Source organism: Setaria italica, chromosome IX (assembly GCF_000263155.2).
Source record: "Setaria italica strain Yugu1 chromosome IX, Setaria_italica_v2.0, whole genome shotgun sequence".
NCBI lineage: Eukaryota > Viridiplantae > Streptophyta > Magnoliopsida > Poales > Poaceae > Setaria > Setaria italica.
In genome coordinates, this window is record NC_028458.1 from 1,412,173 (window position 1) to 1,427,365 (window position 15,193).

The 15,193-nt window shown below is 46.4% G+C and overlaps 4 protein-coding genes across 5 annotated transcripts; 3 read left to right on the forward strand and 1 right to left on the reverse strand.

Moving 5' to 3' along the window:
• The first annotated feature begins 15 nt into the window (after window positions 1–15).
• Window positions 16–2,726, forward strand: LOC101767599 (probable LRR receptor-like serine/threonine-protein kinase At2g16250). Its single transcript, XM_012848881.3, has 4 exons — window positions 16–70; window positions 1,205–1,268; window positions 1,809–1,831; window positions 1,950–2,726. Exons 1-4 carry the CDS (start codon window positions 16–18, stop codon window positions 2,528–2,530), a joined length of 723 nt encoding a protein of 240 aa, XP_012704335.1. The 3' UTR covers window positions 2,531–2,726.
• A 1,829-nt stretch (window positions 2,727–4,555) lies between these two features.
• LOC106804497 (60S ribosomal protein L5, mitochondrial) lies at window positions 4,556–7,221 on the forward strand. 2 transcript variants are annotated; one of them, XM_022829609.1, is made up of 3 exons: window positions 4,556–4,805; window positions 6,011–6,683; window positions 6,769–7,221. In XM_022829609.1, the coding sequence occupies exons 1-2, from the start codon at window positions 4,689–4,691 to the stop codon at window positions 6,680–6,682; spliced, it is 789 nt and encodes a 262-aa protein (XP_022685344.1). In that variant the 5' UTR covers window positions 4,556–4,688; the 3' UTR covers window position 6,683; window positions 6,769–7,221. The 2 variants fall into 2 exon arrangements, with proteins under 2 accessions (XP_022685344.1, XP_014661209.1); XM_014805723.2 differs by having other exon boundaries at window positions 4,557–4,805; window positions 6,784–7,221.
• A 2,389-nt stretch (window positions 7,222–9,610) lies between these two features.
• LOC101775104 (transcription termination factor MTERF2, chloroplastic) lies at window positions 9,611–13,603 on the forward strand. The gene is made up of 6 exons (XM_012848671.2): window positions 9,611–10,219; window positions 10,400–10,805; window positions 11,268–11,483; window positions 11,749–11,856; window positions 12,647–12,921; window positions 13,065–13,603. The coding sequence occupies exons 1-6, from the start codon at window positions 9,633–9,635 to the stop codon at window positions 13,303–13,305; spliced, it is 1,833 nt and encodes a 610-aa protein (XP_012704125.1). The 5' UTR covers window positions 9,611–9,632; the 3' UTR covers window positions 13,306–13,603.
• A 566-nt stretch (window positions 13,604–14,169) lies between these two features.
• Window positions 14,170–14,979, reverse strand: LOC101775509 (non-homologous end joining protein Ku). Its single transcript, XM_004981136.4, has one exon. The coding sequence runs from the start codon at window positions 14,870–14,872 to the stop codon at window positions 14,405–14,407; it is 468 nt and encodes a 155-aa protein (XP_004981193.1). The 5' UTR covers window positions 14,873–14,979; the 3' UTR covers window positions 14,170–14,404.
• Window positions 14,980–15,193: the final 214 nt, after the last annotated feature.

Here is a 15,193-nt window from a genome sequence, read left to right on the forward strand (position 1 = left end):
CAGGCAACGACATCGATGGGGAGCCGGAGCCCTCAGGGTTGCGGCCCTAGCGGCAGAGGTTTAGGGTCAGGTGCCTCCTATCGGGAGGGGAGCGCTTGACGAGGTGCGCAGGCCCGGCGCGCAATGGCGACGGGGGCTTTGGACTGGGGACCTGGGAAAGGAGGAGACAGGCGAAGGAAGAGGAACGAATAGATGTGAGTGGCTGCGCCGAGCAAGCCTGAGCCGACGCGAGCGCAAGAAAACCAACCTCCTGAGCCGAGTGGTGCCTCTCCCACGTTCTCCCGTCGGATCCCGCGAAGCGCCACGCGGCAAAAATCAGGGACAGGGCTGCACAGGCCGCACTTTGCAGCCGTCCAGATGCCTTCCTTTTCAGCATCTTGTTGGCAAATTAAGGTGACAGTTACATCAAAGACCACAAAAGAGGTAGGAACAGTGAAGAAGTATCTAATCTTATGAGATAATTTACATCTTTAGTTTTATAATTGTTGCGGGTCCCCTTTGTTGCTTTTATGATGGCACCAATACATTTCATGTTATTGAGGCACTGTTGCCGAAGAAAATGAATTTCTCTATGCTTCAGTCTTTTGTTTGTGAATCACTTGCTAGTGTGAAGAGGATCTCAGGCCTGTAGACTGACTAGAAACAACCCAGTGTAAAAAAAACATTTTGGTATGATTTGTCATTTTCTTGTAATTCTTTATGTTGGAAAAGAAGTATTGCTAGTATGTATGTCTATCTCAACTCATTATGCATTATTCTGGAACGGCATGCTCTTTCCTTTTACTAAAGTCTAGTACAAGTATACCATGGCATTCAGTCTCTATCACAGAATTACATTTGCATTTGACAAAAATTACCTTTGTGTTATGCGGATGTCATCAATCATTCGATGAATCTTTATTTAAAGTACGCTGACATAACTAGAAGTAGCCTTCTTTTGTTCCTCCTACATTTTTTGTTTGACTAATAACTTTTACTTGTATCACTTTGGCTTGTCTATCCTATCAGTAGGTGAGTTCAAGTTTTCTTAGTTTACAGGAATATCTCCAGTTTCATGCATGGTGCTCAATGCCTATATTTTCCTTTATGTCATTGTTGACATCTGATTTATTGAGTACTCATTTCTTTATTACGATTGTAGAGATATCCAAGCAAGCAGTGTCCTTCTTGATGATAAATACGAAGTGCGACTTGGGAGTATGAGTGACATGCGCCCAGCAAAGTGCGGGAAGCCAGAATGTCTTCTCTCGGATATTGAGATCGTCAAAGTAAGATTACTACCTTTCACCTTTCTTTCCTTTTCATGTAGCACACAAGAGAACAATATGCTCATTAAATGGCTGATTTTATGTTTTTTAGTTTGTTTTGATTTTTATTGGTGTTAGTATGTAGGCAGTGTTGATTTGGGTACTGAAATGCACTCATAAAAGGCATAGTAAAATAAACATCACCTTTATTCTTACATATAGGTTAGTTTACTTAAGTTGTCTTTGCAGGCTCCGTTGAATGTATTGTGGTTGTGATGTCTGCCCAATACGTGATGTTACCATCGCTAGTTGAGTGGGAGTAGTTAAATGATACATCAACATGTTGTTGGTGATATTGCGCTGAATTTCAGATAACCTAAGGAATCTGTTTTTCAGGCATGTATTGGTTTATTGTTGGTGACTGGTAGTTGGTAGTTCACTGTCTTGTGCTGCTACTGTCTGTAGTTGAGCAAACTCCAACCTTGTGTGTGCCTGAGACCATTTGTGTTTTCCTCTGAAGTTGGTAACTGACCTTTGGTATCTGACGCTTTGTTGTGGCAGGTCTCTCGACAAGCAGACATCAGGTTCGTAAATGTTCCACATCTGCTGCTCCTTTTTGTAATCCATGTTCATATGACAAACTCTGGAAAATTTGTCAACGAAAAACTCCTAAAAAAAATTCTCCTCTACCTTGCATGACAGGTCCACCGGCCACTTGCTCCTACGACGTCCTCTGCTTCGGCAAGGTGCTGCTGGAGCTGGTGACCGGCAACTTCGGCATCAGCGGGTCGAACGACGGCACCTCGGAGGAATGGCTGGTGAACACTCTTAACCAGATCAACGGCGGCGGCAAGGCGAGCGTCACGAGCATCATCGACCCCTTGCTCCTCGTCGACGAGGACCACCAGGAGGAGGTGTGGGCGGCGGCGATCATCGCCAAGGCCTGCCTGAGCGCCAAGCCCTCGCGGCGGCCGTCGGCGCGGCACGTGCTCCGCTCCCTGGAGAGCCCGCTGCGGGTGGTGCGGCAGGGCTCGTCGTCCCGGTCGGACTCGGCCCGGCTGCGGAGTTCGTCGTCGAGGAGCTCGTGGCAGCCCGTGTTCTTACAGGGGAACAACCACCGGGTGCAGAGCCTGGACCGGCGGCACTCGGTGAGGTCTCACGGGAGCGGCGGGGAGGCGTCGTTCTCGTTCTCGTTCAAGAGGGCCGTGCGGCGGCGCCGGAGCCGGTGGCGGCGGCGCTCGACGAGGAAGCCGTTGTTGTGGAGCGTTACTGGTAGCGAGTAGGACGCCATTTCTTGGGTTCTTTCTTACAGGCATTCCTGATTCTTTCCTTACGTGATGTCAGTCACATCGCATCGTGTGTATAATTTGTTGTTGTTGTCTGATGCGTTGATCCGGTGTTCCAACATGACAAGAAAAGAAAAAACTGTGCATGAATTGCATGTTTTCAAATATTTTGAGTGAATTTTAAACTTCTTTTTAGGATTTCTCCTCCAGAGTCCTCAGCTTCTTCTGCGTGCAGATGGCAATTAAAAACGAAAAGGTGATATGTAAATAGGCCGCCGCGGGCGCACAGATGGCTCTCCGGCCCAGCCTAGCCCAACCAAATTAAAGGCATTGATCCATCACTATATGGTACACGTGGCCCAATAGGGTAAACAAGACGAGAGGCGGAAGCAGCGGCGGCATGGCGTCACGATTCCTCCTCAGCGCTGGCGCCCTGTCGGCGCGCGGCCACTGCCTCCTCGCCGGCCAGATCGTGGGCACGCCGCCGTTGGCTGCCGCTGCAAGCGTCGCACTCGCCGGTCAGGTCTGCTGTCCGTTCCCAACCGTCACCTCCTCGCCGGTCAGGTCTGCTGTCCGTTCCCAACCGCTTCTTTTGCATGCTTCCGCTCACCTCCTCTGCCCATTCCTGCATGACGCAATGCAGACGTTTCTGACCCCGAGCATCAGTTGTAGTTGTACCTCTAGCCCACTGGAATTTGGGCCGCACAAATGACAAGTCTAAAATTTGATCTGAGTTGCATTTGTTCTCCGCTCCACGAAAGCAGAACTAAACTGGAGTACTTGTTCTCTGTTCTCCACTGCAATTTTTACATTGTTGCGCGCCAAAGGGCCAACCGAGCAGAGCAGCATGAATCACCCAACAAAATCACGAGTCCAAAGCATCAGGTAGAGCACTACAATAGAAACCCATGCGAAATTTCATGGCCGTCAGGCGTCAGGCATTAGCTATTTAGCATGCGTTTCTTCCTCTTTTTTCCTAGAAGATTACACAATACAGAGTAAATTGTGTCCGTCTCCTGATCTATTGACACCTTGCAGAGAATTTGTGACGTGTCAGGCCTGAATGGCTGAATCAATCGTAAACACGATCTAGAGGGAGTCAGCTTATAGCTTTTTGCAAGCTGAGTGGTTGGAGACAAGGGCCTCAAACTAATTCAAAAGTGAAGTTCATGGCCTGGAAAAAGAGTCTCTTCCCTACAAAATACAAGTTCTACAAGACAAACTCGATTATTTCTGCAAATAAACTAAGAAATTATGTAAAATAAAATTTTGGTCTCCATAGATAAGAATGAATTTCACTACTATTCGTTTTGACTCGGAAACTATTTTCTTTTTAGGAATGAAAAAGGAAAAGGAAATAGAAAAAAATAGTTTGGTCGACCAAATATGTTGGTCACACGAGCCCACTAGGCTGGACGGCCCACGAACCACGTTGTCCACATGAGCCCATCAAAGACCGAGATGGTCTCTCTCCCCCGTCGAGTGGGTTCATCGACTGCGCTTTAAGAGAAGGAAATTCGAGGGCAGAATAGGGATGGCAACTGGCGCAGAATACCCGCGTACCCGCGGGTAAAAATCTGATAGGGTAAGGATACGTGTACTATTTTGTGCTCACAAGTGCGGCTGCGGGTTGAGTTTGTACTCGCGGGCATAAAAATATTTTACCCGTGCCTGCAAACCCGCAACCCGCCTGACATGTGGACATGCTATACATGTACATAATGGATTTCCAAGGTTCCATCCTTATTCGCTCTGCCGCTCCCACATCCCACATCCCGCCCGCCGCCACCTCCACCTCTCCGCCCCCCGCCGCCCGCTCCGCACCTCTGCCTCCCGCCGCGAGGCTGCTCCCCTCTGCCGCCCCCGTCACCGCCGGCATGGGTGTTCCCGCGGGTGATGGAAGCGGGTACAACTTTCTACCCATGACAGGTGGCGGGTGCGAGCACGGGTACAGAGTTTGCCTCGCGGGCGTGGGCCCGGAAACCCTCTGCCCGCGGGTAACTGCCCGTTGCCATCCACAGGGCAGAAGCACGAGAGGAAAAGTTCCCTTCCCCACCCACTCGTCGGAACCAACCAAACCCTAGCGGCGCGCGCGCGCACGCCTCCCACCCCACCCGCGCCGTCCTCCTCCGCCCAGATCCGGCCGATCGGTGCCATGGCGCTGCGCTACCTGGCCAGGAAGGTCGGTAGCCCCGCTCTCCGGCGGGCTTCGGTCCCCCGCGTGTTGCCGTCGGCGGACGCACCTCGGCCTCTCACCTCCGGCCCTTATCAGGTGCGCGTGCGCTCCCTCCCCGCCTTCCGCTCTGGGTCGGTCGATTATACCGGCCATCCGCTCTGGATCGGTCGATTATACCGGCCATCAAATCATCAACCCGCGCGGTTAATTGTACTAGGTCAATCGCTGCTGATCTATCCTCCTTTTCGCATGAGCGGCACCCTGTGTTTTTCTGATGCGTGCGAATTTCGCACACCGATCATTTGCCACCGTTTTGCTGCGAAGTGAAATTGACCACATCGAGAGCGCCCTGTGGTAGTTTTCAACAAGGGGACGAATTGAATCAACAGCTATTGCCTCACACATACCGTCCCCAATATGCATGGTAGCTGAAAGCTGGCTTCTTGCTCCTCCATTGGGCTCAGCTATATGCACGAGCTTGCTGATGGAAACTGGTCGGTGCTTGTCAAGCTAATAGTTTTAGAAACAAAGATCAGAGCTGGTACATTCCCTTTGATTTTCGTTGTTTCCTTCAGATAGTAACAACTATATGCTTGCCGAACTTAATTCCACTTGCAGTCTAGGAGAGTCCGTCCATCTTTGGTGCCGCAAAACTAACACAGCTAGCTCTGCAAATGTTTGCTTCCTAGGAGTTTTTGATTTGTTGCAATTAGGTAGTACAATACCCCATGGTAGCTCTGCAAAAGTTTTTCATTGTGTGACAATGCAAAAAGGAGTTTATCACTGATGATCATGTTAACTAATTGGCTTGATGGTTGGTTTACCTTGCAGTAGTGTGGTTTGAGGAGAATTAGTGCTTGGCCCAAATCCTTGCACGCTTTTTTGATGATTGCACATTCATGTTACTGTTTAAGCAAATCAATCTTTGATCAAAATAGACAGCCTACAACCAACAACTCAGTTGAATCCATAGTGGCATAGTCCCATACTCAGTGTTATGTGTGGCTGGTTGAATGAACAACACCAATTGGTTAAAAATGCAGTCATCTTACATTTTGCATATCTCTAATTGAGCAATGGTAAAACAACTTTCCTTAGTCCAATCATATCAGATTGGACAAACAAATTAAATTAAGATCTGTCCTTGCTCAAAACAGATCAGATTGAACAAATCTATCTCCTTTTTTTGGGTTTCCTTTTGGTTGTCACTCTACATGGTACATGTAGTTCATCCTTTTTTTTATAATGCATCTATAAGAAGGCAATGCTTTTACTGAGCTAATTACAAAATTTCCACACAGGGCCTTCGTCATTATGCAACACCATCCAGTGAAGCAGTGGGCTCGGAATTGGATGCACCCAAGGTGAAGCGTAATCGATCAAGTATCTCAAAGAAAAGCGGAACAGCCATGATGCTTCCACTCCATCTCCATTACGAAGATGTACTTCGTCAGGATCTGTTGCTCAAACAGAATCATGCCAATATCATGCAAGTTCCTGGATTGTATGAGATCAGATTAGTACCAAAAGCAGGTTCTGATTTGAGGGTCCCAATCGGAAAATTGGCAATGGAGATTTTGAGCGGCCAGAGATTCAAAGAGGCACAAGTTGACCCTTTTGCTAAAGCAAGAAAGTCTGCTCGAACCAATCCATTCATTGGGGCTGGCAAAGACAGTGGCAGCGTCTTTGCACGACAGAGTGTTCTCCGAGGGCATGCAATGTACAATTTCTTGGTCAGAATGTTGACAGTGATGTCAATGCTTGATTCTCGGGCCGAAATTCGGGAAAACACCATAAAGTTCTTCATGGAGACGGAGTTCTGTGAGTTCTCCCCGGAACTGGAAGACCACTTTGAGATCTTTGAGCATATCCGAGGGTTCAACGTAACTATTGTCACTTCAGCCGACACAAAAGATGAGACCTCACTACTGTGGAGTGGCTTCATGCTAAATGATGAGGGGGAAACCAAGTAAGGTAATACCGTAATAGTGCCTATCTTTCTCTACGCTGTAATATCCCTGACATTGTACTTTCTGCCCTGCTTGAACTGAACCTTCAGTTGACTGTTTGGCAGTGGCTGAAGGCAGTCGCTGATGTCAAAATGGTTCTGGAGTTTTGGTGGTTCTTGCTCAAGGAGTAGAATGCAGCATCCATCTGTTTTGTAGACTGAGTGAAGCCTGCGTGATTGTTATTTCTTATTTGTAGCGATGTATGGAGCTCATGTTTGATTACTAACATCTAGTACTATGGACTTAATAATCTAGGCTCGAAAAGTGTCTTTCGCTTATTTCTGTGGTTCCTGATGTGGCAGTTATATAGAATGCTCGTTTCTGTTTGTCAAAACCATTGCAAGAGAGGGAAATGAAACGGAGCTCATCTTTACTACATGTAGTACTGTGAACTTATTATTGGTTCAAGTTCCATTTTGCTTGTCTCTGGCTCCTGTCCTGTAACATGGAAAACCTGGTTGTTTCTCGAAAATCACTGTAATAGGGCACATTTCCTTGTCTTACAGATCTTTTTTTTAAAAAAAAACTGATGTCACATCGCATATCTTTTTGTTAATTTGTTTGATCCGCTTATGGTCCGGTGTTCCAACCTGAGAGCAGGGTTTACAAAACCGTAGTAAACCGCTCGAAACCATGGTTTTCGGCTGGACCGCTTCGATCCGGCAGCTGTTCGGCTGCACCGTAAATCGCTCGAATTCAAAAAATTCAAATTTGAAATTTTTGAATTCGGACGGTTTATTGTGTGGTTTTTACCGCTGAGTGGTTTTTACCGGTTACTGAGCGGTTTGAATTCGGACGGTTTACTGTTCGGTTTTTACCGGTTACCGAGCGATTTTTTCCGGTCACCGACCGGTTTTCAGTAAAAACTGTTCTGTTTTTACCGTTACCGAGCGGTTTTTACCGGTTACCGAGCGATTTTTATGGTTACTGATGGTTTTTAGTAAAAACCGAAACCGTCGAGGGTCGGTTTCGGTTTGGAAGGGAATACCCTGCTGAGAGAAATTATGCATGAAGAGAATTTATAACCTTTTCTTTTTAGCTAAAGGGAGAGCTGCATAGGGGATCCCGGGGTCAACCCCTGCTAGGGAGCACGAAACAGAGCTCGGGTCTGCTCCCATGGCCAAGGAGCTAGATTTTGATAGGAATTTGGACGTTGAGCACTCTTGGAAGATGGTGGGAAAATTAGAGAGATATGGTGGGCACCGAAGCAGGAAGACGTGCAAAAGTACACTGATCCTGTTTGTTAGCCATCACAAGGTGAGAGAGGTATAAAGGAGGCATATAATTAGAGTTTGCTCATGGTTTTATACCTAGAGGGTATGTGGGTTTGTGTGGACGTTAATAATGGTAAAAAAAATCACATTCGGCCAAATTTTGGATCGGTTTGGTTTTATTTTGATCCTCACCAAAATGGGTGAATTTCACCGAAATTCCGTTATTTTGGATTGAATTGCAGAGCCTACTTTTATGCATTAAATGAAGTGCAATGGGAAAGCTACACCTTGATTGCCAGAATGGATAATTATTGCCAAAAGACTTTCCAAGTAAATGGTCGAGGTCCATAAATGTTAGATGGGGATCGTTCAGACTTGGGCAACATTAGTCCATCAGCAGTACTAGAAATCATCATGTAGTACTAGAAATCATCATGTACTAGTTACTTTAGAGTAGTTACTTTAGAGCATCAGTATGAACAATAATCTGACATGTTTGACCCGGCCGAGTGAAGAGTTGTATTTCAGCACGGGGTTTGTTAGGATTTCGACTTCTAATGGGCAAGACCTCCCCTCCTCCCTATAAATATAAAGGGCCACGGCCGATTGAGGACATCCAATCGATCAAAAACATTATCAATCTACTATTTTGATTTTTTACCTTTTCTATTTGCCCTAGCTTTTCCAATCCCCATCTAATGTTCTTCCTTCATCTCTACGACGTTTGAGGACGTTCTAGGTGGCCTGCCGACCCTAAAACAACCTAAGGTGCGCCTGCCCTGACGGGTTCCTCCTGGACGAGCGTTCGTTGGTTTTTTTCACCGAGCTTGTCGGCGAAACTAGTCTAACTAGCCACCAACACCGGTCTGACCGCCCCGCGCAAAGGAACTGCAAGGAGCTCCTCCGCGTGCCGCATGTTCGAGTGCGTTCGTGTATTGGCTCGGTGGTTATAAATGTTAATACTCTTCTGCATAAATTTGTCAAACTTAGAAGCATTTGATTTTGAAGTATCCCTTGTATTTGAGAGCGAGTGAGTAACTCTTTCTATTATTTATTTTCATTTTATCCTTATGCGTGTGAATACATGCATACATATGCGGAGACATTGCCACCAACCGACTTTGCCAAAACGAGCTGCATCAGTGGATCATCTAAGCTACTACTCCAGAACCAACAACAACACCACTGCCTAGGTAGGGATGCGAGTAGAAGTACTGACTCTACTACCATCATAGGGTTGTAATTGACTATGGTGACAAAAAAAGATAGTGATTAGAAGAAACAACGGAGATCACTATAATCCATCATGTGTGTGAGAGAGGCGTTTGAGCTAGCACGGCGAGTAACAAATTTTTTTTTCCAAACCATCCATACCTATTGTTAGTTTGTTCATCCATGTTTCTAAATCTAAAATCTCATCTACTTTATCAAATATGGCCAGTTGTAGCTTACGGGACGTGCTAGATGACGAGGGAACTTCCTTTTTTACATCTTGCTCACCATAATTATCTAAGCAAGATGTAAAAAAGGAAGTTGGAAATTATGTTAGATAGCTACTTTAAATACTTGGGTGTTCCAAGACGTGCCAATGATTTTTTTTTTTCATAGCCTGTTTGAAAATTTTAAAGTTTTGCAGCCTTATTCATTTATGGGAAAATCGTTCCCGCGGGTCGGCCAAACGGCCCAAACCAGGAGGGGAAATGCGGATAGGAGGAGCTCCACCTTCCACAGCACTCCCTACAATGGCCGCCGCTCTACCGCACTCCCACCTCCGCCTCCACCTCCCGCTCCGCACCCCCAACCCCTCCCGCCGCCGCCATCGCCTCCGCCCCCCCTCCCTCGTCGCCGCTTCGCGCCTCCAGAACCCCACTATCGCGACCCACCCGGTCCTCCCGCCCCCGGCTCCGGCCCCCTCCGCCGCACTCCTCGCAGCCGAGGGGGCCTCCCTCGCGCCGCGCCGGGATCACCGCTTCCCGGGCTCCGTCTCCGCCCCAACGAGCTCCGCCGCCCCTATTGGGCTCGCGGAGGCGGGGGATGCCATCCTGCGGCGCGCCCTCGAGGTGCGCCGCGCGGTGGCCGCCGAGGCGCTCGTGGCCGCGCTCAGCGGCGGGAAGGTCGGCGGCCTGACGTACGTCAAGAACCTCACAGCGCGGATGGGGCCGTTCGTCGACCGCGTCGTCGTCGAGGCCGCCGCAATGCGGCGGGACCGGCCCGACCTCGCGCACATGTCCTTCAACGCGCGGGCGAAGGCGTACATCCAGGAGTCCGGCCTTGTCGAGCTAGTCAAGTAAAGATCCCAGCTTTGCAATCCTTCATCTGTTTCCTTTGTTTATTTCTGTTCTGTTTGCACAAGAATTGTGATAATTCGAATACCAGAGGCATTGCAAATCATAAAAATGCAAGTTTGTAGTTTATACACGTGAAATTTTCCTATTATGATTGCGATGATTACAATTACATACTTCAGGTGGTTCAAGCACAATTCTATGACATATCCCCAAATTGCCAAAGTTGTTTGTGCGTGTTCTGGCGATTTGGGGAAAGTAAGGATGATGATAAAGTGGCTGAGGTCAATTTATGTAAAAGGAGATTTTTTGGGGCGCGTCCTTGCAAACGGTGGATCTTTTCTGAACCGAAGCTTTGAAGAGTTGGAAGATATTATTGGCTATCTGGAAAGCTGTGGCGTGAGGAGAGACTGGATTGGTTATGTGGTCAGTAGATGTCCCCAGCTGCTGAATCTGTCCATGGATGAGTTGGAGACACGAGTGAGGTTTTATACAAATATGGGTATGGATGATAAGGACTTTGGCACGATGGTCTATGATTATCCAAGAGCTCTTGGATTTTTAAGCTTGGAAGAGATGAACAGTAAGGTGTTTGCTTTACGTTTAGTTTTACTTCTGTGCTATATTCGTTGCACACTGCACATTGGCAGGATTATTAGCCTCTTTTCTTTTATGCAGTTCATTTTCTGTTCCTTGTTATGGAAAAAAGTAAAGAATTGATCTTCAGAATGGTTGAAGCTCTATTTATTTCAGCTCACTAATCACTATGAAAAAAAATAGGATGAACAAAACTGAGTCGCAGTATGTGTTTCCCCTGCTAAAAAAATAGGATCAATGTGCTGACGAGTAATATGTGGTCATAGGTCTAGAGTTCCATATGAAATAATCTAGCTATCTACTTTGAAAGTGTGAAATGCTAAGGAACACATTGACTAACTTTCCTTGTACCTTTGGAAGGTTTTTGATAAACTAATTAGTTAGTTGAATATTATATTCAGTTCTTGACTTCTATTTTTCTAGTTGGTAATGAAATATCATTCTGGTTCACAGGTTCAATATCTGAAAGAGTTTGGTTTGAGCACTGAAGAACTTGGGAGGCTACTGGCTTTCAAGCCACAACTCATGGCCTGTAGCATTGAAGAAAGGTGGAAGCCTCTTGTGAAGTATCTGTATCACCTAAATGTTTCACGGGATGGCATGAAGCGAATGCTGTTGGTCCAACCTACAATATTCTGTCTTGATTTGGAGACAGTGATAGCACCAAAGGTAACTTCTTAGTTGCTTTGAAATATATTTGCATCTTTTTAGCTGTTACACACTTCTTTTCTAATTTTGGTGTTCACGAAAAAATGTTATAATTTGTTAAGCTGCTCCATAAAAATAGTTTGATTTTTCAGACTTGGTCTTCAAAGCTCCAATAGGACTAAGTATTTACTTATTTCTGCAAAGTGTGCAACTGGGATTTAGAGCTCAGAATGTTCTGAAGTCAATTAATATGACTCATCTACCTCTATGCAAAATTCTGTTTCAGGTACAATTTCTACTAGATATTGGTGTACGGAGTGATGCAATTGGCAATGTGCTTGTGAAGTTCCCTCCTGTGTTAACTTATAGCCTATACAAGAAAATACGCCCAGTGGTGCGTTCTTATATCTTGTTATTATTCTTTTCAGTTTTGATAATATTGATTCATTTTGTTTGGATTTTATTACACCAGCTTTTACTATACTTGGTTTCAATAGGAAATTAGTGTACAAATTGTAGGAATTTTATTTCACTGACAGTTGGGACAGTACAGATAGAACCATAGTAAGTACTGAGTGTACAGTGAGTCAAATCTCAGAAAGCTTCATTCTATCTATAGCATTAACTTCATTTTTTTTCCCATATAATTGGGACCTTTGAATAACCCAACTATTTGACTATTCAGTGTGCAGTTACTTAAATAATTCTCCGTATTGGTTCATCATGATGAGCTAACACATAAGCAGTCAATTTGTGCATATACTAATTGGTCAGAGTCCTTAGAGTGATCTGTTCCTTCTGTTTGTTTCCCCTTTCTTTTCTCCTTTTCTTCTCCTCTGTACAGAACTTTTGTTTTTCATATTTAATAATATTATATCCAGTAGGGGGCCTGCCCCTCCTGTTCTTTAAAAAAGAACTTTGTGCAACATTATTTCAGTCAATCTATTACATATAAAAGATTTGAACCTAATATGCATCTTTCAGCGATGGTGCAATGCTTGAAATTGAACATCTCAAGTTAACATCAGTAAATTTGGTAACTGTCCTAGTGCCTTGTTTGAAAACACGTGTTATGGTGGAACAAGGGACATAATTTTTTCAAAGTAGAGTGTTTGTTTCCAGATTTTTTACTTTTACATATTCCTTCTGCTACTAAATCTCTCTTACACGTGTGCAAACCGTAGGTTATTTTTCTGTTGACGAAAGGTGGAGTAAAACAGGATGACATTGGAAAGGTTATTGCTCTGGATCCACAGCTCTTGGGCTGTAGTATTGCACACAAGCTAGAAGTTAGTGTCAAGTATTTCCGGTCATTGGGGATCTACCACTTTGTGCTCGGTCAGATGGTTGCCGACTTCCCAGCACTTCTTAGATACAACGTGGATATCCTAAGACCAAAATACCAGTACTTGAGGCGTGTAATGGTGCGGCCACTGAAAGATCTCATCGAGTTTCCACGGTGAGTTGGAGTTCATGTTTTCTTCTAAAACAAAGATATTGATAGCCTAGTTGATGCCTGTCCTTGTGAGTTGTAATTGATGCCTGTCCTTGTTGTGAGTTGTGACCCTCACCCCTTGTGCCTCTCTGCTGGATGGTTGTCAGGTTCTTCAGTTACTCCCTGGAGGACAGGATAGAGCCTCGGCACCAAACACTGGTGGCCAACAGGATCAACATGAAGCTGCGGTACATGTTGACTGGATCTGATGAAGAATTTGCAGAGAGGGTGCGGGAGGCCGTCGAGAGGAGAGCGAGATTCGAAGCTGGAAAAGGTGTTGCAGAGACAATTCCAGATGCTCGAGAGACATCTGAGGAGGAAGAAACTACAGAAGCAGCAGCATGCTGAAACAGCGTGGAGGTAAATTAGATAGGTGTAGTACTTCTGAAAAAAAAGAAAAGAAAAGAAAGAAAACAATCATAGCTTGCCTCCTTGCCTTGTACATGTTCTGAAGGAAAAAAAAAGGTATTTTAGATTTTTTTTGAACTGTAACCCAGAATGTATTGCTCGGCTGGCTGCTTGGGGCTGGCTGCAGCAGCAACAGCCGCAGCCAGCAGCGAGCGCCGAGCAGCAGCAGCAGCCAGCGCCGAGCAGGCCAAGTTAACAAAGATAAAAGAGTAAAATATACGGCAATTTGAACTTGTTACGGGGGTGTCATCAAACTCTCAAAACTCAAAATGCATTTTCAAGTGTACGAACTTGATGATATCCGAGTCCCTAAACAAGTCCCTCAACTTATCTAGGGTGTCATCTGAGTCAACTTATCTAGGGTATCATCCGATTATCTAGGGTGTCATCCGAGTCAACTTATCTAGGGTGTCATCCGTGACCTTCAACTCTTAAAGTGACTTATTTAGGATGTTATCTGAGTCCTTCAACTCTTAAAGTGCATTTTAAGATCCATTATCAAGCGTCAAGCAACACATGCGTGATCACTAGCATTGCCATCAGCAATAACACATGCGTGATCACTAGCATTGCCATCAGCGGCAGATTTCAAAATACAAATCACTAGCATTGCCATCAGCGGCAGATTTGAAAATGTATTTTGAGAGTTTAGGAATCCGGATGAAACTCGAGGACAAGTTTGGAGGCTAAATATGCACTTTGAGAGTTTAAGCACCTTGAGACAAGTTTGCGGATATGAAAATGCATTCTGAGAGTTCAGTGACCCGGATAAACACCATCGTTGGTGTATTTTAACTCAAGATAAAATTATAGACATTCTCTCAGTAATCAAAAGTAAAATCATACACGTATAATATTCATGAATACATACATGTGCATACATATAGAATTACAAAACTAACATATGTATGGAAAACTTTACACAAGAATAGGGATAAAATGAAGCCATCACAAGGAAAACACCAACTGACAACAGAACACAGACATCTGTTTGAAAAACTGCAGAGTGCGACGTATGCGGCATACGTGGCTTTCTTAATTAGGCCTTGGGAGGTGGCGCCAGGAAGGGGGTTGTTGGCATGCCGGGGATGGACACGGACGGCATCGGCGGCAGCGTCACCTTCGGCATGCCAGGGATCGGCGGCAGGGTGACCTTGGGCACGGCAGGCACGACGGCGGCGGGAAGCGGCGGGAGCGCGGCGCCCGGCACGGCTGGCATCGCGGGCACCGCTGGCACGGTCACCGCCGGCATCGGCGGCAAGGTCACCGCGGGCACCGCTGGCATAGGAGGCACGGTGACCGCGGGCACGGCAGGGATCTGCGGCACGGTGGGAACTGCCGGCACCGTCGGCTTCGGCACTGCCGGAATGGCCGGGATGGCGGCCGGTGCCGCGGCAGGCGCCGTGTCGTCGGCAAGCCGGCGAGCCGCGTGGCAAGTGCTGGTTCCTAGGACTAGCACGAGTGCCACGACGAGCGCCATCGGGGAGAAGCTCGAGGTGGAAGCCATTGTTGGGCTACCGAGCTCGGCTGCTAGGCTCTCGACTCTCGAGTAGTACCTGAGAACACTTGCAGTTTGCAGCTAGTTTGATTGTGTTGTGAATGTGATGCAGAGACGCGAGAGATGGTCGCCAATTTATAGCTCAGGATCGGACAATGGTCATCGGTTTTCAGCCATCCCCTGACATTGGTTGTTGACCTAGCTTCCGAACCATCTCAAGACGCTTCGGTCTGCGATGACGTTGGGTCCATGGTTCTTCCACGGTTAGCTCACCATCTTACTGAACCTGGATTCTTTTGCATGCTTCCGCTCACCTCCTCTGCCCATTCC